General features: G+C 43.1%; 1 protein-coding gene across 2 annotated transcripts in view; it reads right to left on the bottom strand.

Moving 5' to 3' along the window:
• Nucleotides 1–411: 411 nt before the first annotated feature.
• The window catches only part of THRAP3 (thyroid hormone receptor associated protein 3), a 51,588-nt gene continuing 36,669 nt past the window's right edge, over nt 412–15,330 (bottom strand). The window contains exons 4-12 of one of the 2 annotated variants that reach the window (XM_069479764.1): nt 14,067–14,969; nt 11,814–12,527; nt 10,383–10,555; nt 9,537–9,648; nt 8,392–8,476; nt 6,252–6,439; nt 3,619–3,817; nt 3,033–3,173; nt 412–1,988 (exon numbers count right to left, since the gene is read on the bottom strand). In XM_069479764.1, coding sequence (XP_069335865.1) covers nt 1,767–1,988; nt 3,033–3,173; nt 3,619–3,817; nt 6,252–6,439; nt 8,392–8,476; nt 9,537–9,648; nt 10,383–10,555; nt 11,814–12,527; nt 14,067–14,969 — 2,737 coding nt within the window. In that variant the 3' untranslated portion in view covers nt 412–1,766. The remainder of the gene's footprint in view (nt 1,989–3,032; nt 3,174–3,618; nt 3,818–6,251; nt 6,440–8,391; nt 8,477–9,536; nt 9,649–10,382; nt 10,556–11,813; nt 12,528–14,066; nt 14,970–15,330) is intronic. The other variant, XM_069479765.1, reaches the window with a different exon arrangement.

Here is a 15,330-nt window from a genome sequence, read left to right as displayed (position 1 = left end):
GAAGGTTAGGGCTCACCTACAGCCAGTCCCATGTGGGACAGGCTAACTTTCAGGTAATCTTCCTGCTCAATGAACACAGAAAGCTGAGCCTGCTAACCACACCCCTTGACTCTGGCCCCACCACCAAGAAAGCCGAAGTCCTTACCCATGACACCAGTGAAAGTATCTGGTTCTCCTGGGGTGGCCAAGGTACAGGATGAAAACCACTGCAGTGGGAGTAAGTTCCTGCCAGGCAGAGGGAGAGCTGAGGCTCCGGGGGAACAGAGGCAAGTGTGGGGCCTGTGAGGACGCAGCTGAGCAGCAGGAGGGCACAGCTTCCACAGGCATTTTCTCTTCTAGGGTCCCTGAAACTGTGGAGGTATCTGCCACCCCCACCACACACACATTCAGGGTGACAATGACCAGAACCCATTCACATCTGCCACTTCATTTATTTTTTTATTTGCAGGAGGAGTTGAAACAAATTTTAAGGGAGATTTTCATTTTTTTTTCCCCTAAACATGAATCATTCAAGTAAAACCAACTTAACTATAGAAATGTAGCAAAGTAAGGGGAAAGAAGCACAACAACCCAAGAGGCAAAGGCTGGGGGGAGATGGGTGCAGTCCGCATATAACATATGCATAAATGCCTATGATCCACCCGCTCTGGACCGCCTCCCCAGAAGGCAAGCATAAGGACCCATTTTAAGAGGATGTTTTCCCCCCCAAACATCTGAGAATGTTTCAACTTAAAGCTTAAGGTTAAAAAGGAAAAAAAGAAAAAAAAAAAACCAAAAAACCCCATGAACCACCCAGCCATAACCACCTTCCTTAATCGATCATAGGAGTTTCTTTTCATTTTATAAAAAGATTAATAAAAAATATTGAAAAAATTATTTTCTCATCTTATATTTGTTAAAGATAATAGAATTCATAAGTTTCTTAGAAAACAGACCAGAAACTGCCCTCCAGTTTCCACCCCTGTTGCTGAGAGGATCAGCACGACTAGAAAGTTTGGGATGCTGGAGCTGCTGGTGGAGAATGGGAAGCCCAGCCCAGAAGAAATCAGAAAACATGGGCATAGGGACATGTGGGATGGGGCTAGGAGCAACTCCACGTGATACATGGCTGCACGGAAAAGGGGAACACAAGGTGGTCAGAAAGGCCTTAAACTCCTCCTTGACATACAAAACCGGCTTTTACAAAGATCCAAGCAGTTTGGTCCCAAACTGAGGTGAACACTTCAATGTTTATTCACATGCTTTGTTTTCTCTTTTAAGAATCAAAGTTGCCCAAATTAAATCTAATATTACTACATATACCTAAAAAAAGAAAAGAAAAAAAAAAAAAGAGAAGGGCTTTTAAAATCAGGACAGGGAAGAAGAGATTGAAAACCATCAAATTAGTCCTCTTAGCTCCAAATGAAATGAAATTAAGAACAAAACTGTTGGTTTCTAATAGGGAACAAACCAAAATCCAAACATCACTCTCCCTCCCTACCCCTGCCCCCACCCCTCACACCAACAACAAATGAGAAACACGGCTAGAGCCCAATGTGTTGCGTTCTGCTCAAGAGCTGGGCCTGACCCCAGGCTCCACGGCCAGCCTCCTCTGTCCAGTGGGACACAGCACCAGGGATGCTTTCCGCTGTAGTAGGATTCTGCATGGCTGGCAGGAGGTGGGGGTGGGACTTTCAGAATCTTCTTGAGGCTCCTGTCTCGCTCCTCACCAGCCATCTTCCCAGCGCCTCTCTCCCCTGGGCCAGGGATCACGTCCATAGTGGCCCCTACTCAGTTGTGGGCTGTAAATTGTCCTTCTCTTCTCGGTTTTCTGTCCCACTCTCATCATCTTCAATCTCCCCTTCCTCCCCACTGAACTTGTCATGGGCCCATTTGGGGCTGGTACTGGATTTCCGGAACATGAACCGGCCCCGACCCCGAGGAAAGGCTCCTCGGCCACGGCCACGGCTCACCCACTTGTCACTGCCTTCGCCTTCACGGTCATCATGCTGAGGGGAAAGAAAATTGCTATCAGTGCCAGAGTGAACAAGAATTAGGCAGAACTCTCTTCTCTGCACCCACCCAAATGTGCCTTTCCCAAAAGAACCAGTGCCCTAACCCAGCCTTCTGCTCCTTTTCTGCCCTTCTCCCTGTCCCCCACTCCCAAAATGCAATGGTTCAGATCCAAGCAAATATTAATGACTTAGGAGTTCTAAGGTAATAGCTTGGGCATTCTGATGATGATGATGATGATGATGATAAAACCTTCACTGAGCACTGAAGTAAGACATGTACGTGTGTATCTCATTTCATCCTCACATTTGCCCTATCACTATCACCCCCTACGATACAAACAAGGAAACAGGCTTAGGAACCTTAAGCAATTCTCCAAGGATGGGTTTGAGAAAGCCAATCATGCTAAAACATTAAACTATGTCTGAACTGGGTTGTTGGGCAGTTAAGAGAGGAAGTAACACTTAGAATCTATAGCTGAGGCTCTAGCTCTTCCTGACCTTCTATCCCCAGCCTCCCATCTTGTGTCTCCTCTCTTTAGTTTTATGCAAGGAGGCAGCACAGCAGAGTAAGAAAAACACTTAACCTACATCTCAAACAATGCCTGCTCTGGCGATCCCATGGGACAGGAGGAGAGAGCCAATGAAAGAATGAATGAGAAAGCATTTTGAAAACCAGAAGTTGTTACCTCATCAACCCCATCACTTCAAAGAGTAAACCACCCACCCACACAAGCCTTAGGCTCCCAGAGGTCCACTCAGCTAAAGTGCCAGCTTCCTCTGATCAAGGCTGCTTGTCTGCCACACTAAATGAATCAGGCTGGCAATGCTCTTTCAAGTGGCTGATGGGACAGGGGTGAGAGGATCTGTGTGGCATTTAATCCCTCCCCTAGAGCAGTCCCATTCCAACCAACTACAATTGCAATATACCTGTACATGCATCAAATCACAATTTGGGACAAACCAATTTTAGGCCTTGGTCTCAGCTATGATATGTGCCAAAGGCCCTCTGGCCCTTCCTGGAGATCCCCAGGCACATACCAAGTAATACTTCTTGCTTTTGGGTGTGTACTCTGGGTCCCATTCTTCTTCCCGGTTTCGCTTTTGAAAATCATTGTTGCTGTTGTTGTTATTGTTACCAGAGTAGTTACCTCTGCCCCAGCCTCTCCCTCTGGCTCGAAACTGGGGGGAGAGGGGAGACACAACAAACGATCATGTCAGGAATGAGAAAAAACCTCCCTGCATTCTGTTCACATACATTTCTGGTATGGAATAATAGGCAGCTGTCCTCCAGTCATATGCTGGGCAACTGGTCTCCAAGCCATTCCCTTTCTGCTCAAGTCTATAGACAAGACAGATGATAAACATGGCCCAAGGGTCTCCCTACAAACAGCAGGAATCAAGGTACGTGGGGAAGTTCTGAGACCAGAAGTCGTTAAGAGGCTTTTTATGAACAGAAAATAAATATGGAAAGCCTGGGAAATCTAAGAGGGAAGAACCAAAGATATTGGGGTCTAGATATTAGATTGTTTACGTCAGAGGCAACAAAGCCAGTATTCTGATGAAACAGATTGAGAATTGGTGGGAACAAGGGGCTTAGAGAAAGAGGAAGAGGGGAGGGTCTTACAAAGTTTCCTCGAGCTCTGCCACCTCCTCTTTCACTTGGACCCACAAAGTCTTTGGTCCCCAGTCTCGATTTGTCAAAGCCCGTGGTGCTCTCCTCTCTTTCCTCTGTCTCCTCAGTGTACTCTTCTGCTTTGTAGGAGTGAGATGACTGGGAGGAAGAGGAGGATGACCTGGATCGGTCTCGTGCTCTCCGGTGCTTCCTATTAAGAGAGGAGCCAGGGAAGTCAAAAGCCCATAGGGGACAGCCCTTGGCTAGAGCCTTTTGTGTAAGAAATACAGAATAATTAAGAGTGTGTCTGTGATGAAGAAACTGAGGGTGAGTAACCTAAACAGCTCAGCCCTAACCCACCCACCCAGGATACTTGGAGTACCTCCTCCCAATTCTGTCAGTCATGTTCAATAACACATCTGTATCAGAGTCCATGACAAACACGTGACATACACAGAAAGAGGAACAAAACACAGTCCCTGGCCTCCAGTAGCTCGGTCTAAGACGTATGCATGAATTAGAAAGGGAGAAGGAAACTGACAGTGTACTGAGAAGTACAGTGCTGCCGGCACTGGGCCAGAGGCTTTATGTATGACCAGCTGTCGGTGCTTTCTATCACTTTAGTTCTCACAGGAATACGGCCTGTCTTATGGGGTTGCTCTAAAGATTAAATAAACAGTGTGTTTAAATACCTTACATCGAATAGCGAGCATGCAGTAAATGGCAATATCATTCAGTATTATTTCTCCCACTTTATAGAATGGAGATTCAGGTGACAGAGCAGACCTAGATGCCAACCCAGCTCTAATTATACCACGACTCTGCATTACCACCTCCCACTGAGCTCAAACAGGTTGTGTTACTAAGCCTAGGATCTGGCGAAACTCTTCCCAGAGTTATTTCCCTTCCCTTCCCTTCATCTCGGGGAAATTACAGACTAGGGCAAATTAGCTTAATACGATGAGTCACTGTCTATGTACTAAGGTCGGTGTCAGCCCTGCCATGTGGTAGCAGAGATTATCGAACGCCTCTAAGGTGGCAGAAAGGCCAGGCTCCCAGGACAGAGGAGGACTTCTAGGGAAAAAAACAGCCCTAAGTGTCCGTAACCTATCATTGTCTTCCTCCCTTCCCTCAGTCCTCCTGTATGAAAAGCACCCTGCCTTCCACCCCCTACTCAAACACATTGGCTCTTCCATCTACTCATAAAATGGAGAAATTGAAGTTAGTGTCATAAAATTCTTATGATTCAGATGCATAACTCTGACTCTACTAAAAATCGGTGCTATTTCAAGAGGTTTTCAATAATAAGACTCTCAAAAGGCCCTAAATTTGAGTCTTAGCACCCTAATTAGCTATGTGACCTGGGTAAGTCATTCTTCAGTTATATAAGAAAGTTCTTATAAACTGTAGGGTGACATATTAATGAGAACAGTGAATTATCTATAATTTTTTCCCTTGCCTTAAATCACAAAACACCAGAGTTTGCAAAAGACTTGTTCAAGGTCACATAGCAAGTCAGAGGTAGGCATGTGTTTCAGGGAGAGGAATCAGAACTGGTTATCCAGACCCGACCCTGAAATGCTTGAGGAGTGCTGCTCCCTTCCCACCGTGGCAGCCTTGAGGACCACTGCACCGGCACTTCCAAGCCCTGCTGAGGATTATCAGGTCCTTCATCTATGGCAGAACCTGGAAGCTGCTAGGCCTCCTAACACATAAGGCATAAGTAACAGAGTGGAACACAAAGTGGAAAAAAAAGATCTGAGTTTTGATGTTATTAATAGCTGACACTTGTGTGATGTTAAATCATTCTGAGCTTAGCTTCTTTTATCTTTCAAATGGGCAAAACAGGTATTAACAGATATTAAACCAACTGTTCAATTTATCTCAAAGAGTTGTTATCAGAAAACTGATAGGTATCTTCTGATGCTGGGCACTAAAAATTAAAAGAAAATGGCTATAAAAATGCTTGCCAGCTGAAGTTCAGAAATAGCAGAAGAAACACCGCTTCTTACTGGAAGATATGAACTTCAGCTGTGCTACTTTTAATGAGACATGACTGAAAAGTCATGGACCTTTCAAAAATGTAAACAGAAACATCAGGACCTTGGTATGAATGTTGCTCTATAAAGTTCAACAATGCCACCTTTGTTTAAGGAATATTTGGAACACCTCTCTTGAAACTGTCTGTGAAACTAATTTAAAAAGCATCAACAATCTTGTTCTATCTAGTTCCACACCGTTTCTTTGACTAAACAGTGCTACTACTTGATAATGACTTTGAGCCATTTCTAAAATACAACTTATAACTTCCCCATGAAAATTTGCAATGAGAAAGAACGCGTCTAAAACAACTACAAAAGGAATTCCCAAATGATTCTCTACATCATCCCTGTAGTCAAATTAACAGATTCACGTCTCCCACGAAGCCTTCTCTGGACAAGGATGACATTTTGATGCAGAAGTTCTGTTTTAAAACTAGGGACCCTGTTTGTAGTTACATGGTACAAAAGAAGAAACACAAGTTGCTATAACTCCTAACCCCAAAGCCATCTAGCTTGAAAGGTGTGGTGGTGTACAGCCCAAAGGGGCAGACAAGAGACTCTACTCAAGAGTCTGAACAGGGTGACAGAGACGGATTTACGTACTTCTGCTTCTTTGATCCTTTATGAGTTTTCTCTGTTTTCTCAGCTGATCTTTCCCTCGAGTGGCTTGAGTCTCGGGAATCCACTGATTCTCTCGATTTACCTCGTTTAAGATCTCTCTCCTTATGTTTTTTACGACGTTCAATATCAAGGCGGAGATCAACAGGATCATCTTTGTACTTTCCCTCAGCCTATCAAAAGAGAAGTCAAAATTAAGGTTTTTGGGATTCAGGGCTGCCAATTCAACCACCCCACAAACTGTGGTTTTTACTCCAATGTAGGGGTGCAAAGGAAGCACTGGGAATGTGAGGCACCTTACTCAAGCTTGGGAGGTATGCAGGATGTCCCACAAAAGTTATTTCATGAGGATCCCTTACAGCACCCAAGCCAGTTCCCTAAAACAATGAGGACGGTAGCCTTCTGAAAATACTATGAATTGATCTCGCTTTGTTGCTTCTGTGGCCCACTCATGACTGTCTAGTCTAAAAGCTGAGAAGGCTAAAGTTAGCTCTGGAAGGTGGGTGGTTAGGCTGGTTCAGGCTTAGTCACCGCTAAGAGTAGAAATGTTCACCTTCCCCTATCTATACAGTAGCAGTCACCCATGGCTTATCCTCTACTTGGAATTATCTGAGGCCTGAGTCCAGAGAGAGATAATGGAAGACTTAAGCAGCTTTCCAAAATGCTGAATTATACTGAGAAATTTCTCTACAAGAAATATGAAAAACTATAATGGAGAATTCATGAACTGGTAGTACCAGGTCAAAGTCTACTTTAAAAAAAAAAAAGGAAGGGGGGGGGAAAAAAATCTTTTTTGTTAACTTCCTAGGAAGTTTAGCAATCAAGATATGCTGCAGATACAGTATGAACCCAGGAGCAACAACAGTACACTAGCCCAGACCATCACAGCAATGGCTTTCAGCAACTCTCGGGAAACTCAGTGGGGGCAAAGATGCAAGGTAGTTTCAGGGACATTATACAATAGGGTTTGTCCCAAGGAAGTAAATCTCTAAAAGAAGGAGAAATGAGCAGTTCACTCTGTATTAACACTGTACTTACATGAACTAGTAAACTTTTTGAAATAAAGTTTAATTTTAATAGCAGGAGTAACAGAAATAGGTTTATTACTATTTTATCACTTCATTTGTTTCTAAGAGAAGGAATGAGGCATCTGTATCCTCCAAGATCAAAAAGGACAAAAAGACCAATGCAGCCGCTGCTCCCTTGGGCAGTACAGACAGCAACTCTAATGAGTTGAGTTTCTGAGGCATGGAAGATGAGATCTCTTCTGATATTTCAAAATCTTGGGTTTCACATGGTTAGTGCCAAGCTCATGGGTACTTGGAGAAAGAGAAAAGGGGGCTAGGGAAAGAACAGAGATTGCCCAAGAGTGCCTCTCGTCACATTCAACCAACAAGATAAGTTTGTTCGGAGAACTTGAAAATTAATATTCTTAGAAAAGGTTTCAGCAGCAATGGAAGAGCCATCTCTAATTTTAAATTTCAACTGTATATGTGAATGAAGATCAATAAATACGAAGACTTTAAAAACCCAATCTAGTTATTTCACAGTAAAAGATTGCATACAAGCTTTATCCTCTTAATAACAGTGTTTACGTGCACATCATTGCAAATGTAGCTGGGCCATCAAAGTAATGTTTAGCTTTAAAATAACAGTAACCGACAGATGATAGATATGGTACAATATTAGAAAAAAACTGGACCAGCTGTTTAAAACAGTCTACTAAGTTATGAATATTTCACTCTCCTCTGACATGCATGTCTTTTTGAAATCATGGTTGGAAATAGTGCATGTATACAGTTGATTTGATAATACTTACAAGCAGAAAAATATCACAAAAAGTTTCTTCTCTCATCATGGGCACTTGTTCCAAAACTCCTCTCTTTTTTTTCTCAAGCTCACCTCAACAGACTTTGGGGTCATTTACCATATTCTAACCACTTCACAAAGGTTGTTGATACATTTAATAAAAATTAACCCTTTGTAGTTCATTTTTAGAATTATGCCCATCCTTAAAAGAAAAACACAAACTTAAGTAGAGAGTAATTTAAACAAACACATTTCTGTCAAGTTCATGCCCAACGCACTCATTTTGTTGGAATTACTGATCAAAGCAACAGTTCACCTTGTAGCCAGGTTCCCGGGGACTTTTCATTTCATCATGAGCCAAACCATGTTTTCTGAATGTACTGGGGGAAATGTCTATCCTCCTAAAATTGAAAACACAAACACTATACAATGTTCCATAGTGTGAACATAGTAATGGTAATATTCTAGTTCCTAAGTTGGGTAACAGACTTACAGGCATTCCTTTTTATCATGTTTCATAACTTATGTATGTTATTACTTACATCCTTTACTTATATACGTATACTTTCCCGTAGGCAGTGATAGGAATATACACATACACACAATCTCAAGTTCCCAGTCAAACTCTAACATGAGTTAGAGGATTTTTGTTCCCTGCCAGTTTTATTCCTTCCTGCTACAGGCAGTAAGATGGACTCACCTATAGCCGTGCCTGTTATCTCATCTATAGCCCTATCTATGCCCTGCTAACCTCCAAGAGCAGTTTTTATATTGAGAATTAGAAGAAATGGTCCCATTATTCCTCTATAAGATTAGGTCTAGGTGCGCAGCAGCTGCCTGGAGTGACATAAATCTGGACAAATCCTAAATCCAAGTCTGTTGTATAAACACGGTCCTTCTACCTAACTTGACAGGTTCAAGAGTTAACTACTGAGGAATTAAAGATAAGGCCAACTTTGTTTGTAGTCTCTATTTGCTGGAAAGATTTCCACAACCAAATAGGATATTCTTTAAACCAGCTGCGTTTTAAATCCTTTGAGATAATTCTACAAGCTCTCCCGCTCCACTCCCCAGGCAAATTTGTCCAAAAGAATGGAACTACCCATGATAGTTCCAACTACCATGAAATACATGGGTTTGCTTAAAGAAACTATTATAGCAATTACTCTACAGAAAGCTCACAGTAATCTCAGGTTACCATTTTCCAGCTCCAAGAATACAGCAGTTCATCTATATCAAGAGGGTTGTTTTTCTCAGGCCCCAAAGGGGAGGAGATCATAGTCCTCAAAGCATATCCCTTCCATTCTCAAATATAAATGCCCACAGCTACCCTAGAGTCTGGAGGATATTACCCTAAGTTTTGCATTGAAGGTGCACCAGCAGCAGAATTTAACAAGATGAGTTTAATATCTGGTAAGAAGCCTTTTATTACAACCTCCAGTGTAAGGCTGAGGTCCTCACCTGTGTATCTCTGGGCTTTTCTTGTTTTTAGCTGCTTCCTGCTCAGTTCCTCTCTTTAGGTATTTAGTAAAGCGTTCATGCAATGTCATTCCTGAGGACCCAAAGTGATGCTCTGTTGGGATTGAAAGAAACATGTTATGATACCAAAGACAGACACAATGTTCAACTCTTCTGCATGAACCTGCAGCCACAGAGATGTGACTAAAGTAGTCAGATCCACGCAACAAACATACTGAAGAGAGGAAGGAAAAATGGCCAGTTCAGATACAACCCAATGTTAGGCAACAGATTTCCACCATAGCTCCCCTATCTTAGGATGTGGATACAAAGACAGAGAAACCTGGAGCTTACTTCCCTTTGAAGCACAGCACCAACCCTTCCTTGAGTTTAAATTTCAGCTTCTATACATCATTCTCGTAGCCATTCCCTAACCTGCCCGTCTCCATTTGCCCAGAGGATGACAAAGTAATTTGGGGAAGAAACTTTCACCATTAGGTCTACAAGAGACTACTAGAAAGGGAAAAGACAGAGGTGCTGGAAAAGTAATTTTCCTAATAGCTCCTAAGTTTTTGAGCATTTTAAACTTTCACCTTAAGGATTTTTACCTATTCTCACGATCACAGGTTGTAATAAGCATTTCAAAACGTTCAGCTCTGTAATTAAAATATGGAAACTTCTCCCTGAAAGGAATTTCCTGCAAGCCAGCTCCTAGCTTCAAAGGCCCTTTAGATGAGATAAAGGATCCACAAAGGCTCCCTTACTCACCCACTCATCCTTCTGCTTACAACAGAGGAAGCTAAAAGTGTGGAAAGGGAGTCTCTGAAGCAGGCTGGGGTCTGGACTCACCTTTAACGTGGTGAACAATGGTCACTATATGCTGAGCAAACAGTTCTGAGGGGCTACGCTGAGACTGAGCTGACTGTATGTGCTGGAAAATGGAACGAAATTCCTGTTCCTTTTTGTTGCTATGGACTAGATCCCGAGAAAGTTTGCGTTCCTGAGCCAGTAAGCCACTGGGTCTATAAAAGAAACAGAGGAGACCAAATGTAACAAGAACATTTAAACCATAAAGATACTTTTTTTCCCCAAAGAGTTTTAAATCTATCCACAAAGTTCCTTTTTCTCTTCCTACCAAAGTTCAAAGTAACCTCAATGCATCCTCCTATAGAAAAGGGTATCCAAAATCTCTCCTCCCTTTCTTTTTCTTTTTTTTTTTTTTTTTGTTGAGACAGAGTCTCACTTTGTTGCCCAGGCTAGAGTGAGTGCCGTGGCGTCAGCTTAGCTCACAGCAACCTCAGACTCCTCGGCTTAAGCGATCCTACTGCCTCAGCCTCCCGAGTAGCTGGGACTACAGGCATGCGCCACTATGCCCGGCTAATTTTTTCTATATAGATTTTTAGTTGTCCATATAATGTCTTTCTATTTTTAGTAGAGACGGGGTCTCGCTCAGGCTGGTCTCGAACTCCTGACCTTGAGCAATCCACCCGCCTCGGCCTCCCAGAGTGCTAGGATTACAGGCGTGAGCCACCGCGCCCGGCCTCTCCTCCCTTTCTTCACTGGGAATCTTCAAGTAGGGTGAAATGTTAAACCTTAACGATTGTTTTTGGGGTTACTGCTGGTTTTAACACCATGACAGATGACAAGGTATATTAAAAGACCAACTAGCTTGGCCAGCTGAAGCCATTCAGAGAGGTAACAGCATGAAGGAGGAGCAAGATGTGGCTGGAACACTGCTCAAGCAGACGTCCAACCAGCTGGATAGTTACTCCAAGGGAAAAACAGTCAGCGGGGCCTTACCACTCTCTTTCCTAAAGCTGGGGATGGGGTGTATCTGCCTCCCTCAACTCTAAAATTGCTATTGTTATTTGATGGTGAGGCCTGGACTGGTGACCCAGTTAGGAATGAAGGAGTGGATCCTGGATGGCTTCATTGGCAAAAGACATCTTAAACACAAAAAGAAACAACAGTCTTTTGCAGGGTGGAGGTGAGGGGACGTGGTGATAAACAGAGAGTGAGAGAGACGCACAGGGGACCCAGTAACCAAGAAAGCCAGTCACTAAGGACTGAAAAGACACTTCACCACCTCAGAGATACTGCCCCCAAAGGATATAATCACTCAGTGACATACACTCTCCACTGAAGACAGACAGACATGAGTGTATCAGCACAGAGACTGAGATGGCAGGGGAAATACAGGAGAATGTTCTCAGTGAGAGGGGTTAGGAGACACAACTTAGGCTACGAAAGACCTAAGGATCAAGAAAGAATACATCTTACCGTGCAAGGTCCTCATCAAAAGAGTCCATCCGGACATTGACCTGGGCCTCTCGAGTAATGGAAAAGGAAGACTTCCCTGAGGAAAAGTCTCCTTTGGCTCCCAGCTTGTCTCGGCTCTCAGAGGACTTTCTCGAGGGAGGCGATGAGCTTTTCTCCTGGACTGCTTTGTAAGCAGTCACTCGGAAATTCTTTTCGGGCACAAACCCCCTGTGCCCACTTTCGGTTCTCTTGGTCCCTCCCCGATCCTCCTTTTTGGATCTCTCTGAGAAAGACTCCTCCTCCAGCTCTTCTGTTTTCCTCTGCTTCTCCTTCCCTGAAGGTGCATACACCAGGCCCTCCCATTTGCCTGACTTCTCCTCCTCCTGATTTTTATTTGCACCTGCTATGACTTTAGACATAAATTTGGGTTCATCATCAAACTCAGACTCCTTCCTTCCTTTAGTTTTGTCCTTATCTTGATCATCCATCTCCTCCTTGTGGAAGTCAGACATCTTCTTCTCAAAGTCATCTCGGAGCTTATATCTTTTGGGAGACTGACTGCCTCGAAAAGGCTTCTCAGAATCAGCTTTGGGAGCAAATGGATCAGATTTCATTTTTGCATCACCCAAGCCTGTATCAGAGAAGCTCCCTTTCTCTTTCATTTTCTCTTTATCAGTATTTGTTTGTTTCTGTTCCTTATCTTTTCCATTCTCTGTCTTCTGCTCTTCTAGATACCTAGTTATATAAAAACACAAGGAAGACACACAAGAGACCTTTTAAGCAACCTGCTCTAAAATAGGACCATACGGTCATTGGTTTTTGATTCTCTAAACAAACATGTCTTATGGATTCCAGTATTACCAAAGGACTTTCTACTTAGTTACTTTCTAATAATTTCCAAAAAAATTGTCATTCACATCTATGAACCTGGTATTTAAGAGAAAAATATGTGGTCCATGGAGTCATATCTTATAAAATGCAACCAAAAAGAGAACAGCAAGTTATTTTTATGATATTAAAAAACAAAAACCTACTTACCTGTAATACGGTCTAGGGGAAAAAAAAAAAAAAAAAAAATGAAGGTCTTACCCAACCTTCACCCAGTCAGTTAAAATCTGTTTTCAGCAAAGTTAACATAGAATGTTCAACCTTGGACTGTTTTGCTTTTTATACAATTCACATTTGGAAATACAAGTCTCAAAGGAGACTTCAAATTTGCTTCAAGTCACCTAGAAGATCTAAATATGAAATATACTGTGAACACAAATAAAAACAAAATACATGTTAATGGAGGAGAGGGTGGCAGCGGCAAAAATCATTCTCTTTCTTATGGAAGAGTAGAGCTCATGCTCTAGTCTTCTAATGAGACTCACAGTCCTGGCATGGAACAAAACATACACTTTAAAATAGACTTACTGAAGGCAGGAGTACAGATTAAGAATATCTCATCTGTACCATGAATAGAGAAAGCCGAATCAAATCAGAGTTGCATTAATATGGCAAAGAAGAACAAGGGATCAAAGAATATGCTAATAAAAGAAAAGAAAGAAAAGAGGAAACCACTTGCTGGGTTAAGTCCCTTATGACCACAACCTGGTCTCAATGCAACGTCCCTGTAACCTCTCTGCCATCCCAATCCATCCAACCACTCAAACAAAGATTCATGTTCCAACTCACCATGTCCCCCAGGGTATAAAGATGGAAGCACTGTCATGTCCTCTCCTAACACGCAGCCTGGTTGGCTTCTCTTGGGACATACACCCACCTTGGGGTTTTAAAACAAGGCCTTCCTGGACTAAGCCTTGGACTTTCCCATTCTGCCCAGGCTCCTCAGCTGCGGGGTGTGAGGGTGCAGCTCTTCACCATGATGGGCGGATGCAGATCACACAATAGATGGTGGGTTCTATAGTGTCTAACAGCTTCAAGGGCCATTCATTTTGGCAAAGACCATATTTTTTTGATAGCTGACCCACAAATCTCTACTGTTCTCTGGCTTACATTGGTAGAATCCAAGGCAAATTTTAAATGTGAAAACATCATTGCAGAGTAGTCTAAAGAAACTTTATGCTGCAATACAAATTTAGGAAGGTAGGAAAGCTAGAGTTAAGCTAAAGGTTTCCTTGGGTGATGCTTTTAATGTTTACTAATGAAAAGTTTAGGAAATGGGGATTACCTTATTACCATGAATCAGAGCTCTAACTTAGATCACATTACAATTACACTGCCAGCTAGTGAGATAAAAACACAACCAAGCAGGGGAAACGAGATACTTGCCTCTTTGTATAGGCTGCTCCTCCTGAAGCAGCACTCTCCTCCTTCTGAGATGAGCCATATGTGGAGCCAGTGGCCGGTGGACTCTTACCCACAGGGCTCTTTTTGGATGGACTCAAGGACCCAGAACCATGGTCAAACTGACCTTGGTGTGTCCCAGACTGATACCCACCACTCGGCAGAGTTGAGCTCATCTGCGATGTGTTGGAAAGTGGAGGACTAGGTTTTGGCACAGGACTAGGACGGGGTGACCGTCGCCTCACCACCACAGACTGCAGGGGGCTTTTGAGAGCTGGACTTCGCTCCCGAGGACTCAGCTCAGATACTGCCGAGGCCCGTGATGCAGAACCGGCACTGTAGGTGGTGGCATCTGGCCATGGCTTCGAGCTCTCAGATGCTTTTGTATCTTGAGAGGTGCCTCCAGAGAATGTCTGCTCCTTGGCCTCATCTCCCTGGTTATCCCCAGCAGCCTGAGATGGCCGGCTATCCTTGGAAGAGGACTTTTTCTCCTTTGCAGACTTGCGCTTAGAAGATTCAACTCGACTGTGGTTGGAGGAAGAACGAGAGGATGAGGAGCGCCTTGACCTGTCAGAAGAAGACTTATCGGAGTTTCTAGAATGGCTCCTGGACCTTGGTGAAGGGGACCTTCTCTTTGGGGACCGAGATCTCGAACGACCCCGCCGAGGACTGTATGCTTGCCGGTAATTCTGCCAATTTGAGCGATAATTTCCATAGCCTCCTCGGTTATATTGGCCCCACGGATAAAAGCCTCTGTTGCGCCCACGGAAATAATAGGGCCTTCTATAGCCTCTGTTGTGACCTCTGAAATCCCGATTCTGATATACTCTTGGGTGATTTCTTTCTCTGTTATGAGCTGGAGAATATGATCTGGACCGAGACCTAGAACTGGAAAGCGGGGGAAAGAGAGAAATGTTTGAATTTTTGACACAAACATTTTGATTCAAGAAAAATCTGGCAGCAAAGGTAATTCCTGCTCTTACATGTCATTCATTTTCAGTTTTCTTTTCAAACCAAAGGCACAAATTTTAATATTTAGTCCCACAACTCATGGCCCATATCAAGTATAAAAACATTGATAAGACTCATTTTAACAAATGATGAAAACAAACTGCTTCATTAATATTACAGTACATTTAAAATGGAGATATATTTCTACAGTGACTAAACATCAAAATTTTCTTAATGTAATGAACTAACAAAGACTACTGTAATACAGAATAACAACAGCTGAGAGTTTCACAGGCAC

This window comes from Eulemur rufifrons, chromosome 8 (assembly GCF_041146395.1).
Source record: "Eulemur rufifrons isolate Redbay chromosome 8, OSU_ERuf_1, whole genome shotgun sequence".
In the NCBI taxonomy this organism is placed as follows: Eukaryota; Metazoa; Chordata; class Mammalia; order Primates; family Lemuridae; genus Eulemur; species Eulemur rufifrons.
The sequence above is the reverse complement of the archived record's forward strand: the minus strand, read 5'-3'. Positions and strand labels throughout refer to the sequence as shown.